The 19,046-nt window shown below is 49.2% G+C and overlaps 5 protein-coding genes across 5 annotated transcripts; 4 read left to right on the top strand and 1 right to left on the bottom strand.

Moving 5' to 3' along the window:
* Positions 1 to 930: 930 nt before the first annotated feature.
* Positions 931 to 3,093, top strand: xanB (isocyanide synthase xanB; the record flags this gene model as incomplete). The annotated part of the gene is made up of 2 exons (XM_057074984.1): positions 931 to 1,519; positions 1,571 to 3,093. The coding sequence occupies 2 exons, from the start codon at positions 931 to 933 to the stop codon at positions 3,091 to 3,093; spliced, it is 2,112 nt and encodes a 703-aa protein (XP_056934489.1).
* A 1,062-nt stretch (positions 3,094 to 4,155) lies between these two features.
* N7462_003257 (MFS general substrate transporter) lies at positions 4,156 to 6,117 on the top strand (the record flags this gene model as incomplete). The annotated part of the gene is made up of 4 exons (XM_057074983.1): positions 4,156 to 4,388; positions 4,445 to 4,715; positions 4,784 to 5,123; positions 5,186 to 6,117. 4 exons carry the CDS (start codon positions 4,156 to 4,158, stop codon positions 6,115 to 6,117), a joined length of 1,776 nt encoding a protein of 591 aa, XP_056934488.1.
* Positions 6,118 to 6,429: 312 nt separating this feature from the next.
* Positions 6,430 to 9,947, top strand: N7462_003256 (MINDY family deubiquitinase; the record flags this gene model as incomplete). Its single annotated transcript, XM_057074982.1, has 6 exons — positions 6,430 to 6,602; positions 6,671 to 6,978; positions 7,070 to 7,553; positions 7,598 to 7,689; positions 7,775 to 8,787; positions 8,844 to 9,947. The coding sequence occupies 6 exons, from the start codon at positions 6,430 to 6,432 to the stop codon at positions 9,945 to 9,947; spliced, it is 3,174 nt and encodes a 1,057-aa protein (XP_056934487.1).
* Positions 9,948 to 10,912: 965 nt separating this feature from the next.
* Positions 10,913 to 13,300, top strand: N7462_003255 (putative extracellular endoglucanase; the record flags this gene model as incomplete). Its single annotated transcript, XM_057074981.1, has 8 exons — positions 10,913 to 10,988; positions 11,051 to 11,119; positions 11,171 to 11,536; positions 11,592 to 11,723; positions 11,772 to 12,122; positions 12,185 to 12,206; positions 12,264 to 13,068; positions 13,139 to 13,300. The coding sequence occupies 8 exons, from the start codon at positions 10,913 to 10,915 to the stop codon at positions 13,298 to 13,300; spliced, it is 1,983 nt and encodes a 660-aa protein (XP_056934486.1).
* Positions 13,301 to 13,829: 529 nt separating this feature from the next.
* On the bottom strand, positions 13,830 to 16,566 carry N7462_003254 (uncharacterized protein; the record flags this gene model as incomplete). Its single annotated transcript, XM_057074980.1, has 4 exons — positions 13,830 to 14,947; positions 15,006 to 15,911; positions 15,968 to 16,493; positions 16,558 to 16,566. 4 exons carry the CDS (start codon positions 16,564 to 16,566, stop codon positions 13,830 to 13,832), a joined length of 2,559 nt encoding a protein of 852 aa, XP_056934485.1.
* Positions 16,567 to 19,046: the final 2,480 nt, after the last annotated feature.

Genomic DNA, 19,046 nt, shown 5'->3' with positions numbered 1-19,046 from the left:
CCATCATTGATCCTGGCCCTCCAACTCTCCATAATTCTCCAGTAAGTGTGCCACACTGCACCAAATTTCTCACGTGTCAAGGATCAAGATATATGAGGTTTCACTCAGTGCCCAGTGGACTACGTATAATTTGCGTTTAACTTCTCTTTTAGCTTTCCATAGTCTTTGAAATAGCTCGAAAGAATGCGTGTCGGCCCGGATACGAGCGGGACAGGGATTCTTCAAGCTTTTATCCAAAGTATTGTCAGAGCTCCGTTGAAGGGGTTGTACATAACTGCAAATCTCGTCATCGGGAGATGCGGTCATTGGACAAAATTTCAGCGAAATAATTCATGAGACATATTTTATTCTCCATTGCTACTCAATATCATGCGAGCTTTGCTGACACCTAGATCACACATTCAATGATGTTCTCCCCTCTCTTGCTTTTCTTGATCTACTAAGCAGTAAAACCGCACAATGAAAAAGGTTTAGCAAGCATGGTTGATCAATCTAGTTTTCTTTATAGACATAATATCTTCGTAAGCTCGAGTCCCAAACTACCAGTGGGAGCTTTGATCTCACTCTAGTAGGGACGTCAATAGGCCCCAAGTGGTACAGAACCAAGGGACTGGTGCCCAAAAAGCTTCTGGATTCAGCCCACTCCCGGTATCTGAGTCCGCATGAACAAATACAGTCATCCAGCTGAATGGAACTCGGCGCCGGTATGATCTCTGGAAGGATCTCTGACTATCGCCATTTATGTCGGCTATATATTACCGCCGAACTCAGGTAGGACTTAAGAGTCGCACCTTTAGCATTTGAAATCTCAACAACAAAAGGAACAAAAGTATTCCTCATTCTATTCTACCATCTCATTATATTTGAACATATTGATTTTGATCGAAGGGATACAGTGCATTGGTGTGACCCCGTTCGACTTCGGTTACGATGATTGCCCCTGAGCCCGTTGCGGATACCGCCCCAGTCCTATACTCCCAGAAAATCACCCGGATTGGAATTGATCATTCTAGCCAGGCCGGTGATGCCGATCGCAGCCTAATTGATGTTGCCACTGTAGATTTGGCACCAATGTCCGAATCTGACAGTCCCGCTCCCTCCATGATTACCGCAAACGGCAATGGCTCTACAAAACAAGGACAAAATCTAATCAGCAACAGGACTTCATCTAGTTTATCCTTCGATGCTGTATCAAACGATCGCGAAATGGCTGTTGAGATATTAAAAATTATTGAACGGTATGGTGTTGACTATGAGAAGAATGGGGCTTCCTGGAAGGGGCTCGAGTCGTTCGTCCCCACAGTGATCGAGCGGGTCAAGCGCCAGGAACCGATTCGCATGATCCTTCCTGCTTTTCCATTCAAGTCTCCCAATGCGCGCGACAAAGTACTGGGCACAATGCCCGACTTTGGTGAGGAATTGGCGCTTGCTCATCTGAATGGGCTATGCGAGAATATTCGTCAGGTCTACAAGCCCGGTGCCGATGTATATATCAGTTCCGATGGACTGGTATATAATGGTGGGTCTACAACCAATCCTTCTATCTATCTTATCTAATTTCTTTTGCAAGATATTCTCGGCGTCCCTGACGAAACTGTTTGGGACTATGGAGAGAAGTTGCGGCAGATGGCCGTTGAGAAGGGCCTCCACCATGTGAAATTCATTCGACTATTCGAACTCTTGGAGCACCCTTGGTTCCAGACCACCAGCCCAGAAGCTGCTAAGGCATTCTATCTGGCCCATGCTAGCTGTCTGCGTCGCGAGCTTATGTTTGTCTTCGGCGACCCAAACTTCAACGCAGATGAAGCGATCAAAACAGATAACGACACCTGCCTCACTTATCGTGGGTATATTAAATTCTTGACAAAAGATCTTGCACATCAAGACGATACCCAGACATTGTCAAAGAGAGCAAGAGAAAAGCAAGTGGCGCAGATTGCCCGCCAGATGATTATTCGGGGCAAAATGTTTGCTGCGGCCATCAAAGCTAACCGCGGTGATTATGTTCGCCTGTCTATCCACGAATCTGCTGGGGAGAAGAAGCTTTCTGTATCACTTGTCCCTCAGATCCGTGGTGCTCTTGGATTTACTCCGTGGCATGCTTCTGTGGCTATCGGTCTGGATGGCTCCTACCGTACTGTTCATGCGGAAGATGTACGTGATACACACGATCTGATCTATAAGAATGGCCAGCCATACTTCTTCCGTGAAAAGTCAGAGATTTTTGACTGGGCGGAGAATGGACTAGCCGTTAAATTCGAGCATCTCTACCCGTGCGGTGTCATCATACGTCCAGCAGATATCGATCATGTTAATCCCCCACCATCTATCAGTGCCATACCCATGCATAAAGTTCGCAAAATTTCCAACATTATGTCACCAGTTGTTCTACGCGGGTTTACAGAGACCCTCAAGGAAGATTTATATGTCGAAGCTGGGTCGCAGCTAGGCGCTATTCTTCCGTGGAGCTTTGGCATTATCCAGAAAGTACGTGACGCCGGTCGTTCGGACAAGCTGGGAAACAACGTCACTTCGAATGAAGCCATGCCTATGCATTTTGACGGGATGTTCAAATTTGAAGAGGTTACCGACCCGGAAACTGGAGAGAAGAAGAAAGTTCAGCGTCCACCTGGCTACCAATTTTTCACTTGCCCAGCAACCGCCCCCAAAGGGAGTGGATATACCTTGTTCGCCAGTTCACGCCTCTTCTTCCGATATCTCCCTCTTCCATGGACTGCAGAGCGCCTACAGAATATTACCTGGGCCATGGATAACGACGGATTTTGGGATGCGAAGCTCAAAAACCTCCCACTGATCGTGAAACACCCCGTTTCCGGGCTTCCCTGCGTGCGCTGGCATCAGCCATGGGATTCTACGAAGACTAAATTCTCAACCTGTGATGTCAAAATTGAAAATGATGATGCTAGCTTGATCAAAGTCATTGACCAGGTCACGTACGATCAGCGTGTCTGTTTGCGATTCGAATGGGAGAAGGGTGATTTGTTGATTAGTGACAATACGTCCATGCTACACACTCGCACCGGGTATATTAGCGACTGTGATCGAGAATTATGGCGCATTCATTTTGACTAGAAAGATATCGGTGTACACCCTGAGGTCGACGTCCCTTCGTTTTTATATGCTTGGCTTTTCTTGGGTCTCAGTCACTCGTTGCCTGGTCACAATACATCTCATTTTAGGTAGCCAAATTGTGACGACAATTTCTCAAAGTAAGATAAGTGTTCCTGTCATGATCTCACTGGTAATATAATTGATGAAAGGCGATCCCGGTATCTTCCTCTGCCTCTGCTCCTCGTTTGTTTCCACGTCGCCGCCCCTTTTGTGTTGACCACCATGGCCCCAAATTCCAACTTTCCTGATCTACTTCCGAACCCCTTGAATTAGTTTAGTGCTCAAAAATGCCAAGCGCCAAGCACCAGGTGCCAAGTGCCAAGCGTTGGAATTTCGTGATGCCCGCCGAACCCGCCCCAATCATGCCCGGAAGGTTCATAGCGAGAGGAAATGCCGCACGCTCATGAGAACACACCGCGAAGGGGGGGGGAAAATAATTGAAGTGAGCTGTAGAATGAATCCATCAATAGACCTGAAACATGTTTATTTCAGCTACGATGGCCAGGTGCGAGCTTCTGTGTGGAGCTTGAACTCCCCTCCATGCATCATAGTGAGACACGAGGCACATGGGAAGTTTAATTTGCTAAGACCATGTCTCGTCCCATGCTCGGACTCTGAAAACACACGCATGAGTGGAATGGTACGATTTAGTGCAACTTAGAACTGGTAAAGTGGAGTGCAGCCGGCGAGATTTTTTTATCTGATAATCAATCTCGCATTGCCGACGCCACTGCTCCTTGCTCCCGCCAGACATGTTGTGCCAATCCTTTCACTAGACCCAGCACGACGCTTGGCAGCAGCGGATTGGATACTTTTTTAGTTAATTCCACGAGACGATCCTGGCCATCGCGTTCTCGTCTTTCTCCGATGTCGCCTACCCGTCGCTTAGGGTTGCAATTGTTCATGCTTGGGGCCAGATCCCTTCATATAATTACCGCACGAGGGTAAGCATCTGAGGTAGAAGCTTCCAAAAAATATTTGCTATTCCCCTTCTCTGCAAGATCGGCGTCATCACCTGAGGTGATGTGGTTCAAAAACTCAAATGATCGGCCATCGGCCGGCGAGAATGAGATTGAAAGCGCCAGGAGTACAACCCTCAACCCTGATGCCAAAGAGGCGGAGGAGGCCATGACCCAGCATGATGCCAGAAGCCTTGAGGACGAAGTTCCAACTGAGGATGCTCAGGCTGGCGTTCAGGGCATTGAGGCGATCACTCTGTCATGGTCGCGGTCATCCCTGATCGTTGTATATCTCTCGTAAGAATTTGCATTTGATGATTGGCAATTCTCGGGATACTAACTTGTTCAAACAGCATGTTTTCACTATACATGGTGAACGCCTTCCGCCAGTCGATCACAGGCAATCTCTACGCGTATATCACGAGTGACTTTTCCCAGCACTCTCTGATCCCTGTTATCAGTATTGTTACAGGTGTTATGGGAGCGGCTTGCAATATGCCCATTGCCAAAATGTTGAATTTGTGGGATCGTGCGCATGGCTTCATCTTTTTGATGGTCCTGTCAATCATTGGCACGATTCTGAGCGCAACGTGCAAGAATATTGCAGTTTACTGCGCCGGAGAGGTAGGACTCGATTCTTCCCATCCATTGCTAGCCGCATAGTATCCCTAATTTTTGTTCCCACTTTGAAGGTTTTCTCGACAGTCGGATTTACCGGAATGATCTATGCGGTGGACGTTTTGACCGCAGACACGTCGAAAGTGTCCCACCGAGGTATGGCGTTTGCCTTCACTTCATCACCTTATATTGTCACTGCGTTTGCTGGCCCTAAGGCTGCTGAGAAGTTTAATGATATCAATTGGCGCTGGGGATACGGGTGTTGGGCCATTCTCGTGCCCTTTGTCGCCGCTCCGCTGTACATCTGTATGCAGCTTGGCAAACGAGACGCAAAAAAGAAGGGAATCTGGGTGGAGCGGAAGAGCGGCCGTACTTTCTATCAGAGCCTCATCTATTATTTGATCGAATTCGACGGTAAGGCTCTCTATGTCCTCTGACCTTTCCATCAATCTCCAATTCTAATCCCATCCAATCAGTTCTTGGCGTGGTGCTTCTGGCGGGTGGACTTGTGGTTTTCCTTCTTCCTTTCTCCATAGCAACCTCCGTCAAGGACGAGTGGAGGTCCGGATCGATTATTGCCATGCTGGTGGTCGGATTCGTGATCCTGATTGTGTTCGCGCTGGTGGAGCGATTCGTGGCTCCCAAACCATTTGTCCCCTTCCGGTTGCTCACGTCTCGCACGGTTGTCGGAGCTTGCTTGATTGACCTGACGTACCAGATCGCTTATTATTGCTGGAACAGCTATTTCACCTCTTACCTTCAAGTCGTCTACGGCCTCAGCGTTTCCACTGCCGGCTACATCACGGGGATCTTCGACATCGTCTCTGCTTTCTGGCTATTGGGGGTTGGCTACTTGATGTATAAGACTGCGCGCTTCAGGTGGCTTTTACTTATTGCTGTTCCCATGTATATCCTCTTCGTTGGCCTCCTGATCTACTTCCGTCGACCGGGTACCAACATTGGGTATATTGTCATGTGCGAGATTTTTATTGCACTCAGTGGCGGCACCATGATTCTGTGCCAGCAGGTGGCTGTCACCTCCGTCTCGGCCCATAATGATGTCGCGGCTATTCTGGCCGTGTTGAGTCTCTTCGGAAACGTCGGTGGTGCAATTGGCAACAGCATTTCCGGTGCGGTGTGGACGAACACTCTCCCGCAATCGCTCAAGAGACTGCTCCCGGACTCGGCCAAGGCAGATTGGCAAACCATCTACGATGATATCACAGTGCAACTGAGCTACCCCATGGGCAGTGCGGTGCGAACGGCGATCATCGACGCCTATGCGGATACGCAGACCAAGATGATCATTGCCGGCACCGCAGTGATGGCGTTGTCCCTGATCTGGATGCTTTTGGTGCGAGATATCAAGCTGACCGATGTAAAACAAGTGAAGGGCTTGCTTTTCTAAGAACGATGTCCGGCGACATCCTGTGCCTTTGCTGGATGCCTTCAGTTGGGAAATACCATGAGTATAATAATATACATCGTCTCCGCACCCGGTTTTATTTTCATTTTTGGCTTTCACCCCCATCTCTGCTAGTACATGGACCAGGGAAGCGCCTAGCTTTGTCATATAGTCTAATGTAAGAAGATCAGGCTTTCCTGCCAGCAGAAATACCAATTGATGAGAGGTTCCAACGGCGAAAGCTCTGTAATCTATAGAATCTGTCCTGTCCACAAGACAGAACGCATGTCCGATCGATTTCAATCTGAAATCTAGATGATGGTCGAGGAAAAGAAATTGAAGCTCCTCCACGAGTCCCATACCTGTCAATTCAAGGATATTCCCCAGGTTCCCCCTTGCTGCGTCTACGTCTCAAGTCCAGCCCCGGCTCGCCCGTTGAACCTCCACGGCGATCGACGGTCGCAGACGCCCCGTATTACACAGGGGACGTATTGGTGGGTCTCGGTACCGTGTACACATGGCCTGTAGGGTGCATGATGAGTGTAAAATACGATAGAATACCGTCTCCGACCGTCGCTAACGGGCCTGTACCGATACCCCGGACGACCCAGACGAATCGCGGGCTGGGCGACTTTGCAGATCATCGGAGCCTCCTGGAACCGGGCGCAAGGCGGTTTGAGGACGCCCAGGGCAGACGCCTGGAGAGGATCGTCCACCACTCCTCTACCAACTTTCCAGTCCTGATCCAACATTTGATCTCCTCTAGAGCCACTCCTGTGACCCAGATCCCGAGAGCCTGTGAGCCTGTGAGCCCAACACGAGCGCGACCGGCTGGGGCTGCGTTCCGATCGACGCGGGCGGCTAGTGAGCTAGCTGCGCCTGCTGCCTTGTGATTGCTACCTAGGCCGACGACGACGACACCCGTGCTGAGCCACCTAACCTCCTAAATTCCGAGGGTACATCATCTCTCCGTCCCGTTTCTCTCTCTTCGGCTCCTCTACTTTCTTCATGGTGCTTCGCAAGCCTCCGCCGCCGCGCCTGGAGAACCTCAACAAGTGGAATGCCCGTCCAGTTACCCCAGCTTCCCCGTCATCCGCCTCGTCCTCCCATCGCCAGGCTCGCCTGACTCGAGCTCCCTCCGAGGACTCGATCTACTCCCCCGATCTCAATACCTCCCCAGCATTCGATCTGATGCCACTCGAAGAGGCCCAGAGGTCCCCGGTGGGGTCTCCCACCAGCCACCCGCCAAATTCATGGCCCGAGAATGTCGGGGATCGAGCGAACACGGACCACTCGGTCCCCTTTGAAGGCTCGTCCTACCCAGATGGCCCAGATCACAAAAAGGAATGGCTCCCCCGTCACTGGTGGCAGGTCGGCAAGATTCAGTGGAGAGTGTTGAGCAACGGCCCGCCAGAAAACCCATCCCCTCGATGGGGGAGGTCCCGGTGCAATTGCAGTCAAATAATCCGTTCTTGAAACCGAGACCGACAGAGTCAGGACAGAACTTGGGGGACCAGAACCAGTGGGCGGACAGTCATTCGTATACGACCACGAGTAGCGACCCGTTGAGTCAGAGTAGGTACTCCGTATGATACTTTGAATTTCCTCTCTGTCGCCCTTCCTTTGCGTCTTCTGATCTTGCCCGCTAATTCACCGGTAGCGGAAGGGTACATTCCTATGACGGCACGCCTGTCATTATTAGATTCCTCCGAGCACGAGTCGCCATGGGCAGATCGCGGAAACCCTCACTCGCAAGCGCCACACTCATTTACCAACGAAACACCACCTCCGGTACCATCCCCGTGGGCCGACAGTGAGCCTCATCTAGAATCGCAGCACTCGCACTCGCTCAATCCGCCCTCTGAAATCTCCCCGTGGGGATCCCAGCATTCGATTAAGATCTCGGCTCCGCAGGAAATTTTTCTACAAGGGGGACAATTCAACCCATATGCCCCTGCTGTAGTTGTCCAGCCATCTGGCGATCCAGATGAGAATGCATATGGTCTACGGCCATCGGATAACCCAGGGCGACTTGGATCAGATGCTGGTATCAATACACCATCCATGATGTCCTATGCGACGTCGGCCACCTCGCATGAATTAATCGATTTGGACGCTCCCAGTGCCACTGGTATGGAAACCGGGTCCCAACAGGTCCCGTCATCGGGATACTCTCCGCACACCCACGATACAAAGAGCGCAAAGTCTCTGTTGGACACCCAGGAGACCCCTGCACAATCATCGCCATTTGCTTCAAATGACAATGCGCAGGACCAAGCGCCGCCTGTGGAGAGCATCAAGCTCTCCCCTGCCGAGGCGGCAAGGCAGCAAGAACAGCGAGCGGAAACTTATTCGATTCGGCAGATCAATTGGCAAGACAAAATGGGCACTTTAATCCAGGCGCCCATCTTGATTCAAAATAAGAATGGCCCTTGTCCATTGCTTGCTTTGATCAATGCCCTTGTCCTGCGCGCCGACCCGAAGGCGCAGTCGCCAATCGTTAGATCATTGCGAACCCGCGAACAAATTTCATTGGGATTGTTAATAGAGGCACTCTTCGAGGAATTAACCACCTGTCTTGGACCAGATGAGGAATTCCCGGACATCGAAGCTCTCACACAGTTTTTAACCATGCTGCATACCGGCATGAATGTCAATCCTCGTCTTGTTCTGGTGAGAACTGCTTTTTTCCCCGGCCGATCTCATTAGAAAATTAACCTTCTATATAGGAATCTGTTGACTCCTTGGGCAAATTCATGCAAACCGGAGATCTACGTCTGTATAGTACATTCGGCGTTCCTTTGGTTCATGGGTGGCTGGCTTCCTGGTCTAGCCCGGTTCATACAGCCATGACACGGACTGCTCAATATCATGAAGATATTCAACTTTTACCATTCAAGAAACAAGAGCTCGAAGATCGGGTGATTCGAGGTGATTCTTTGGGGTTTGAAGAGGATCAGAAGATGGCAGACATTCAAGCGATCCAAGAATTTGTGGATATCGAGAATGCAACTCAATTGAGTCCCTTTGGCTTGACCCAATTAACGACACAACTATCGCCAGGCTCCGTTTCTATTCTGTTCCGCAACGACCATTTCTCTACTCTTTACAAGCATCCTCAATCGCACCAACTCTACTCTCTGGTCACCGATGCCGGTTATGCTAACCACGCTGAGGTGGTCTGGGAATCTCTTGTTGATGTGACTGGATTCAATTCAGAGTTCCTTTCTGGTGACTTCCGCGCTGTTGGCCATGGTCCTTCTGGCTCAGAGGGGCCGACCAGTCCAACGGGCCCGGTCGGCCCACGCACCTCAAGCGTTGCTGCGAGTGGTACTTCTGGTGCAGAGCAAAGTACCCAAGGACCTTTATCGGCTCAAGAACAAAGTGACGCAGACTATGCCTATGCACTTTCCCTTCAGTTCCAAGAAGAAGAACAACGAGAACGAACTGGTAATCAGCAGACAGCGAACAGGGATTCCACATCTAACGACTCAGTGCCCGCTCCCACTAGCGGTCGTTCTGCTCGAACGAGTAATCCTCCAAATCGCACCTCCACAACTGGCCTCCGTCCTCGCCAGACCAATAATGAAGTTGACCCTGACGATCCGAATGCCCCTCCGCCTCCATACGAACAGACAGCGAGCGGTCCGCATCCACGATACTCTCCGGCAACGAGAAGGACACCGCCTTCTCAACCCCAGTCGCAATTTGATGACTTTGACCAATATACCAGTAATAATCGATACACACGAAATCGATATTCCCAACAGCCGGTAAATGTCAACCGGTATAGTACTGATCGGGGGAGAAACAAAGACTGCATCATGATGTGAAGAAAACATAATATGATGAGGAGAATCTCTAGCCCCCTGTTTTTTCGCCCTCTCAGGCATGGCCACAACGACTCGATGAATGCAACGAAACAATGTACCTATATAGATGATATGCAGCGCATCCATACTCAATTTTGGTGTTCTTATACTCGATTTCGATGGTTATTTTTTCTCCTCTTTTATTAGGTCTATTTTCTACTTTGTTAACTCTAGCTCCTTTCTAGCTTGCTTGCACCCTGAGATCTCGTTTAGAGGGTGACCTGGATAATAATGCCACAATAGTTATAAATGATTCAAAAATTCCATAACTGCCTTTCTCTCACTAGAATTTCAAATAATGCTGCGTTTCTCGATTCTCCACGGTGCCATAAATTCCAACACGGAGCCTCTCCGTGCAACTTGCCTCTGGGGGGAACGGATGTGTACAATCCTGCAAAAGCGGGGAAACTCACTCTGCAGAACCATCGGGGTTTCTGCAGGAAATGTTTCGCATCTCGTCAAGGCTAATTTATTTCGGTGGGTCCAGGGAAATGGAAGGGCTCTACTCGCGTACGTTTTATTGGCGGGTTTACTCGAACTCCACGCCTCGTCACAGGCCAAGCCCTCAACTCATATTCTTCAAGGAGAAATGATACCACGGTGATAGGTAATATATCGATGTGCCTGAATTATTCATGTATAGTCTAATATTCCTTTTCAATATGACTGTAATTTCCTAATTTCCATAAACTGCTCCGTGCTGTGCGGGCATGCTGCCTTCTCAACACCGAGGCATTAAATATTGGAGCTAGTGATGTCCGTATTTTTCTTGGCCTAAGCGTTTCAAATCCCTGATGAGGTTCATTTTATCTGCCTTTCTAAACATTATATAATTGATTCTGGTGTCTCGATCAGCTCGAGACTGAATTTTGCCAACCTATTCAGACCTGTCTTGTGAACTCGTAATTACGACTGGCTAATTCGTCATGTTATTCCTGGCGACAGCTATCATTGCAGCGTCCATTGGGACTGTTCAAGCACAGGTTGGAGGTTACGGGCAATGTACGTACACAATCTAGGCAGTCTTTCTTTTCAAAATCCAGAGACGTTAACCCGTACGTCAGGCGGAGGTAGCGGCTACTCGGGAAGTACATCTTGCACATCAGGATATTATTGTACCTCTCAGAATCCTTGTAAGAACCTCTAGAAGTCTTTTGTGCTTTAGGTTTCTAAACATTCAGAAGATTATTATCAATGTGTTCCGGGCACAGCTACTGCCACCACTACCAGCACGACCAAGTCAACGTCGTCTACCACTAAAGCGACAACTACTACGACTAAGGGCACAACAACTGTGTCTGCAACAACCCTGACCACCACAACAAAAACGGCAAGCCAGACTTCTACATCTGCAGCGACGGCAGCCACCTGTACAGGAACATTTAGCGCAATTTCTGCCTCTGATTTCGTTGCGAATCTTCACCCAGGCTGGAACTTAGGAAACACCCTCGACGCAACTCCAGACGAGGGGTCCTGGAATAATGCGGCTGTTGTTGCATCCACCTTTAGCGTTGTTAAAGAGGCTGGCTTTAAAAGCGTTCGCATTCCTGGTATGTGAAACCGCTCAGGCTATGTACTATCAAAACAGGTGTTGACAAGCCTTAGTGACCTATGCGTATCACTTCACTGGAAGCTCCCCTGACTGGACCATTGATCCAGACTGGCTCCAACGTGTCTCAGATGTGGTTGACATGGTCACTTCCCTTGGACTATATGCGATTGTCGATGCACACCATGGTATGTAACCTTTCTGGGACATTAATGCCCGCTACTGACCAGAAACAGATTCTTGGATCTGGGCCGATGTCACTGCCTCAGGCGCCAATATCACAATGATCGAAGAAAAGTTCTATAGGCTATGGTATCAGGTTGGCACTAAATTAGCTTGCAAGTCAAGTCTAGTCGCCTTTGAGCCTATTAATGAGCCACCGTGTAACGACGCTGATGATGGAGCCGAAATCAACAACCTTAACAAGATTTTCTTACAAGCAATCAATGATGCTGGTGGATTCAACTCCCAGAGAGTTGTCACACTGGTTGGGGGAGGCGAGGACAGTATCAAGACCTCAGAGTGGTTTGTGGCACCGTCTGGATTTAGTAATCCATATGCTATTCAGTTCCACTACTATAGCCCCTGTGAGTAAATCGAAATCCCAGTCGCCATTCATAATCCAATATGGGTTCTTACTTTTTCGCAGATGACTTCATTTTCAGCGCTTGGTAACCCCCTCTCTAGAAACGCCCCAGAGATATCTCATCCTACTGACACTTTTTTAGGGGCAAAACTATATGGGGATCTGACGCCGACAAGGCCACCGTTCTGTCCGATTTTACTTTGTTACGAAACAATTTTACCAATGTTCCCATCCTTTTGGGTGAATACGATGCTTCACCTACTAACACGGAGCCAGCTGCCCGCTGGAAATATGTGGACTATCTCATTCGCAGCGCCCTTGGGCTGGACATTTCTTGTGTCTTATGGGATAACGGGCTAGATCATCTTGATCGAAATGCGGGAACTTGGAGGGACCCAAATTCTATCTCAATGATTGTTGACTCAACCGCATCAACCGCGAACAGTTTGCCTGACAGTACTGAAGATTCATCAGCAACATCGCAATGGTCATCGGCTTATATCTTCCATCAATATGGCACTAGTGTGTCAGCTCAATCTCTCCCATTCATCTTCAACGGGAACACATTAACTTCTATCAGCGACTCAAGTGGCTCCACATTGACATCGGGAACAGACTATTCTGTTTCAGGATCAAACATCACCTTCACTGCATCGTACCTGTCAAAACATGTCTCATCCACGACCTCTCCTGGTGTGATAGCCAACTTGACACTCAAGTTCTCTGGAGGTGCTTCATCACCTGTAGTGCAACTTGTGCAGTGGAAAGCACCTACACTTTCATCCACTACAGCGGTAGCTTCCTCAGTCTCTGGGTCTGATCTTTACATTCCGATAACATGGGGTGGCCTTTCCACGATTGCTGCCGTCAAAGCCGTAACCACCAGCGGGACATATCTGGTGGATGACTGGACGGTATACCTGGGCAATCTTCAACAGGCTAGAACGGTAAGTGCACCTCTCTCCCTCTTCTTCAATATCGAGATAAGAAAAAAGACTAAGATAAATGTGGCTGTAGACCTATAGCAGTCAATATAACTGGGACAGTTCAGATGTCATTATCACATCTTCGGCAATTAGCTCGGTCATCTCGGCTGGGGTATCAACCGTGTTTACTTTCGAATTTTATCCACGTACTGGTGTCACTGGGAATGCTGTGAACTTTACTCTAACTGTATGAAAGCGGTAGGAGGTAGTTGGTGGGCTATGTTTGCTTGGTTGGGCTCACTGATCTTTTCTTCCTTCTAATCATTCCATTTTGTTCGCGGCTATATCTATGGTCGAGTACCTCAATTTGAGGTTGGTCGACAGCCATATTGTACCAAGCAGAAGTGACCAGGGACAAATGCAAGTACTTCATATGAAAGGATCTCAAAGGCCATCATTAAGGTATCTGTTGTTGGAAGTGTCAGTTGTGTAGAGCGGTCTAGAGGTGTGGCTTAGAGGCGAGCATGGGATTTAGTTTGACAGAAGACCTCCTGAATGCCAAGTGAATATGAAAACTTTTTCTATTTATCGCAAAGCGAGGTGTTCAGAACACTCGTGTTTTTTCATCGCTCTACCTCCTTTACATGATAGGTATTTCGCAATACACAGCCAAAGAGTAAATAAGAGCAGGACGCACGGGCCTTATTATACAAGGATGCTGATTGTTCATCCAATTTCGTCATTCTTGTGGTATCATATCATTAGACAAAAAGACAAGTTGATCAATACAGAACCTTCAATTCTCGAATGGGAAGAGAGGGATCATACTTGTCCCACACGATCTTATTCTTTTCGTTAAGGTGGGCCCCTTCGTCAGTAATGCTGATGACGGGATCGGTCTCCAGGACCTCATGCCGGCTAAAGCCCCACCGATCACGGGGAATCCAAACTGTTGGCGTGGAAGAGGCAATACACGGCTCGAAGTAAGCGGTGCGCATCTCCTCTTCCGAATAGTTGACCGCGGTTACATTCTTGCGTACTTTCCGGCGGATGGCAGCAAAGTCTTGGTAAACATTCGGGTGGAACCAGGACCAGAATGCTAAGAATCGCGATCGGCGGTTATCATTAATTTCAGCAACAGCATCCTCTTTCTCCATAAGAAGCTCTTCTTCTACGTCCAGGGAGCGTGGCAGGAAGCTGTTCAGAGGTTCCAATGCCTCGTTGAGGGAAAGGTGTGCTAGCACGGTGCCAATGGTGAATAAAGCCATGATGACAACAGGGCCGATCGCGCCCTTAATTGCAAAAAGACCAATCATGCAAACGTCGGCCAAGTAAAGGCCTGTCAAAAGATGTTGCAGGGCACGGGGGTAAACTAGACCCTTAGTGTCGATCTCAATATCGTACACAAAGAAGAAATTATAGCGATAGGCCTGGTAGACGAGGTACAGGCCAAAGAAGGCAAAGCCCAAGATCAAAGGTGCAATACACGAGTATGTGAGTGCTATCACTCCCATATTCGTAAAGACTGGGAAGACATTGCCCCAGCTCAGACTGCCAAGTTCCGCCCATCGTCGGAACAGCCGACGTGGAGAATAGGCAAAGAAAGTGGTGACAAACTTGAAAATCAGGGCACTGGCAATCTGAACTAGAGCCATTGAGCTCATACTGAGACCCTGGAGAAGGAAGTAAGAAATGTAAAAGTTGGTTGCTTTAGGCAGGTTCTGGGCTAAGAGATCCTTGGCGGATAAAGGATTCTTAATGATTTGTGCCGTGGCAGCGGACGCAGCCGATGTTAAGGTCGTCACCAAAAACACCTGAACTACCTGAAATACGAAATGCGCGCTCTGGGTGAAGAGTTCTACCCGGGCCAACGATGGTACTCCGGCGCGTCTTGCGCAGACTAGATTGGAAAGAGTGAGTAAAGTGAAGAAAAAATTGACTAAAAGGGGTGTACGTACTTCGACAGATTATCGGAACCAGAGCCATGAGAGCTACAAGTGCAGCGGAGGGCAATAATCCTTCGATTGCGCCCTTGATGAAATCGGGCAGGTGAAGGATAAACTTGAGAGGGGTGATAATTTTGCAGAGATAGGTAATGTTAGAAATAGTCCCAACAAGAGCAGCAGGGAAGGACCAGAAGATAACTAGGGCTCCAAGTCCTCCCTGAACGGCGAATTTTCGAATAATACGTTGCCACCAGCTGAGGTTTAAGGCGGACCAGACAATCTCTTGGGGAGAGATACCAATGAAACGAGGGGTCATATGGAATGGTTGATGGTGAGATAGAGTCTGCAGGGCAATTTGGGCGTCAGACTGTGTTGCGAATTGAACAAACATGGCCGAGAGTTGTTTGACATCGCCGTCTTGATGTTTCTTTTGAAGCGCCTCCACGTCCTTGGTGAGTCTTGCCAGCTCCGACCGATACCAGTGGATTGAATCAACTTTTTGGCCAAAAAGCTTCAATCGATGGGTGGGACGCTTGACTTTGTGGGACCATCCCGGATTGCTAGACTCGCAGTCAAGACAGGTGTCTGAGGAAAACTCGCCATTTTTGACGGCCTTTTGGCGTCTTTTGTTCGCTCTTCGTATAAACTTTGTTTCGGCAGCCTCCAGTTTGAAGGCCATTTTGTCTCGCTCATCCACCAACTTTTCAAGTTTTTTGCAGTCTGAGGTGATCCAAATCCGTTCAATCGAATCCCCAAATACATGTCGTAATTTTGTCTCATTCTTATAGGCCTCCGGGACAGACATGAAGAGTACCGTTCGCGACGAGATACGGGAAGCGTATGCAGGGGAGTTTAGATAGGCTTGACGCAGGTTGGCGTAGTAGAGACTCTCCCGGGTCACGATATAAAACACGAAAGCTGAGATCAAATTAGCCTTTGCAACAGCGGTTCAAGAGCGGCTGGGAGGCTCTTACTAAAAAATATCAGAGCAACCACCACATTGGCATAGTACCGTTTTGGATTAGCGACGTTGCTAAAGCTAAGGATGTCAAGCTGGGTGTTTCCATTCCCACCTGTTGCATGGATTGGTAGCAGGATCGGCCATGTGATCAGACAACCAAAGGCACAGATCGCGCACAGAACTCGCAGGAAGCGAAGAAATAGGTATCCATCAAGCGATGAGTGGTGTAGTACGTGGTTGTCTTCAATTTTAAAGAATGTTCCAAACCAGTTCACCCAGCCTGAAGGCAGTTCCGGACTCCGTTGATGCTCATGGATATCGGGTACGTGAGATCTGGGCGCATACCAACGTCGTTGGGTTCGTCGAAAGATAAGAAAGAGTCCGAACCAGAAAGCAGCGTAAATCAATGCGGGTAGTAAGGTCATCATCAGGGCCGACGCCGACGAACTACTGCTGCCGGTGAGGCCGCTAACCACTTCACTGGACGTGGTTGACGCATCTCCTCGGGAGGAACCGACATTGGGGTCGCTATTTGGGTCCTAGAGATCATGATCTGTCAGTATGTCACTCGTAAAAAATGAGTAGGTAATATTTTGCACTCACGACCGACATGATTCCGTGCGGGTGCCCGGTTCCTGATTCCTACAAGCGTAGCAGGCGTCGGGGAGCCGCGATTAAAAGATGAGATATGAGCCGAGTGACCATGAAGAAGACAGGCTCTGCCCCATAATTTCTCCGTCACAAAAAGTATGACGGCCCGCTTTCTCCCTTCAAAGTATTTGGCATGTGGTCCCGCCTTTGAGACCTGTCACCCGGAATGAGATTGGCATAGTTCTAGCTCACGCGTCGAGCGAGCGCTGATAGGCTGGTCGCATTGTGCCAAAGCCTCGGAACGCGATAGTTTGCCGATCCCATAGTTTGTACGCCACACCACAGTCGGTCGCGAACACAATGCACGCTGCAAGACCCAAACAGCCGAGACTGTTGGATGCCAGTGCCCCCTTCCCGCAAGGGAGGATGCTTTTTTCCTTGTCTTAGCCTCTGGGTCACTTCTTCCGCTGATCTGGGGAAGACCATTTCGCCATGTTCCAGTTGTTCCCAGCCGTCCAAAAAGGCCTTCGGGGGGAACCACTAAGCATGCGGATCCCGAAGGAAGGAAACTATTGGGTGGAGACACGCCGATCGAGACCATGGATCGAGGGTTCTCCCCTGAACCGCATGGATGGTGGTGGGGGCTCGGCCGGCGCCCGTGCTTCTGTCTCTCATTTTCTCACGGACGTGTGAATCCATAACTTTGGCGTGACGCGCATTGGCATGTTCGCGTTGCACCTGTTTCGAATCTCCACAGTTTTCAACGTAAGTGCTTGCTGTATTCGGTAGAGATGGGCAGATGGACGTCCAGTTCGAGTCGTAGAATATCATTCTTCACGTCTTCACACGGACCTGATCGTCCCTTTGTACAACCTTCCATGAGCCAGTATCTCATTCAGTAGGGCTGACTTGGTTTGAGAGAAGGTTTCCTGATACTGTCATTGGTTACCGTCGCGCTCGCGTTCTTGGTCCATTCCCCTTCAACAGGCGCCGTTTGTTCCCATGGGCGGTTGACATCTTCATCGAGCATCGAAGCAAGGGGGTATCCATTGGGTACGAGCGGTCCTGGCTGGAGAGGCTGGAAGTCGGTGGAGTGTTGCAGCGCAGTTTCCCATACAAGCTGACCAGTTGGAGGCACTGTCAGCCTTGCGCCGGTTCTCGACCAGATGCGGGGAGGCTGAACCAGGTTGGCACTGCATGAACGACGCGTGTTGCTCTGATCTCGAGGCTGACCTGTCTGGCCGCGGTCGCTAGACTGGTGGAGTCAGTCATATCTAGCTGGTTCAGAGCCACACGTGCTGGTGGAATAATGTGAGATCGTGGTGTGACAGCATCAGAGGATCCGCAAGCAGATGGGACAAAGCAAATTCAAAGAGACAAGAAACCAGGAGACATGCAAAGCACCATGCATGATTGCACTGCCAAGAATTCTGTCTGGATGCAATCAGCCGTGAATGGAAGGCTACGGGTACATTGCTGCAAGTTTTTTCGTCCAAGACAGTTTGTTCTTCGCGGATGTTTGTTCCTTCAAATGTGACCAATGCGACCGTTCACCGTCTCGCCATGATTACCTGCAGTAGGAACTTGGAATATTCATTGTAGAACCTGCATGGACAGTGGTAAAAAATATTTGCTTTGGTCGGAAAGATTTTGAGCTGTTTAAATCCAGGCTCACGAATGCGAAGTGTGGTATCCTATGCAGAGAGCCTGGTAGGCCGACGTGCCTGTTTTGTCAAGGGCCTTTCCTTCGTAGCCACCATGATGCTATAGAACCGACTTTATTACATTCTTCCTCCCAAGGAGCTATGAGCTACCGTTGTAAAACGCGGTCTAATCGTACTCGTGCCTGGCAATGATAGTGGCTAACTAGAGCCTGCATAAGTCTCCAGACTGAATTTCTATGCATGGGATTGCGATTGATTCTGGAATGTGCTTGTATGTACAACCAACCTATGGGGCATATGCCGCCTTGTACATATTCCATTTAATATATTTCGGTGACTCTTCAGTCAGCCTTCAATGAAGCTACTTTCTGCGCTTCCTTGAATGTCACCGCCTGGAGAATGTCGAATCTTCCCATCGTCGGGCCGGCGAGCTGTCTACCAATCGGCAGCTTTACCCCGGGTAGATTGGGGGCCCATCCAAACCTGCATGGCACACTCAAGGCGGAATACCTGGTAATATTGAAAGGTGAAGTATTTTTCGTGGCTCCAATCGCCGCCTGCAGCTTCTCCATGACGCTAGAACTGTGGGTTCTTGGTATTTGCCTGCACCTTGGGATGTGGCATGGCCATAGTTGGCGCGGATGGGGTCACGAGAATGTCGAAGCGGTCATACTCAGCTCGCAGCTCAAACAGCTTTCGATGCGTTTTTGCCTTTAATTTGGGCACAATTTTCTTGGAGAGAGGGGCAAAGTTTGAAATAAGTAGGATGAAGCAAATAAGTACAGTTTTCTTCTACCACTGGAGAAGTGGGGAAACCTAATCTAGACCTGTCGGACC

The sequence above is a fragment of the Penicillium macrosclerotiorum genome, assembly GCF_028827735.1.
Source record: "Penicillium macrosclerotiorum strain IBT 26536 chromosome Unknown utg000003l_segment0_segment0, whole genome shotgun sequence".
NCBI classification, from domain to species: Eukaryota; Fungi; Ascomycota; class Eurotiomycetes; order Eurotiales; family Aspergillaceae; genus Penicillium; species Penicillium macrosclerotiorum.
Note: the sequence above shows the minus strand (reverse complement) of the source record. Positions and strands in the feature narration are given on the sequence as shown.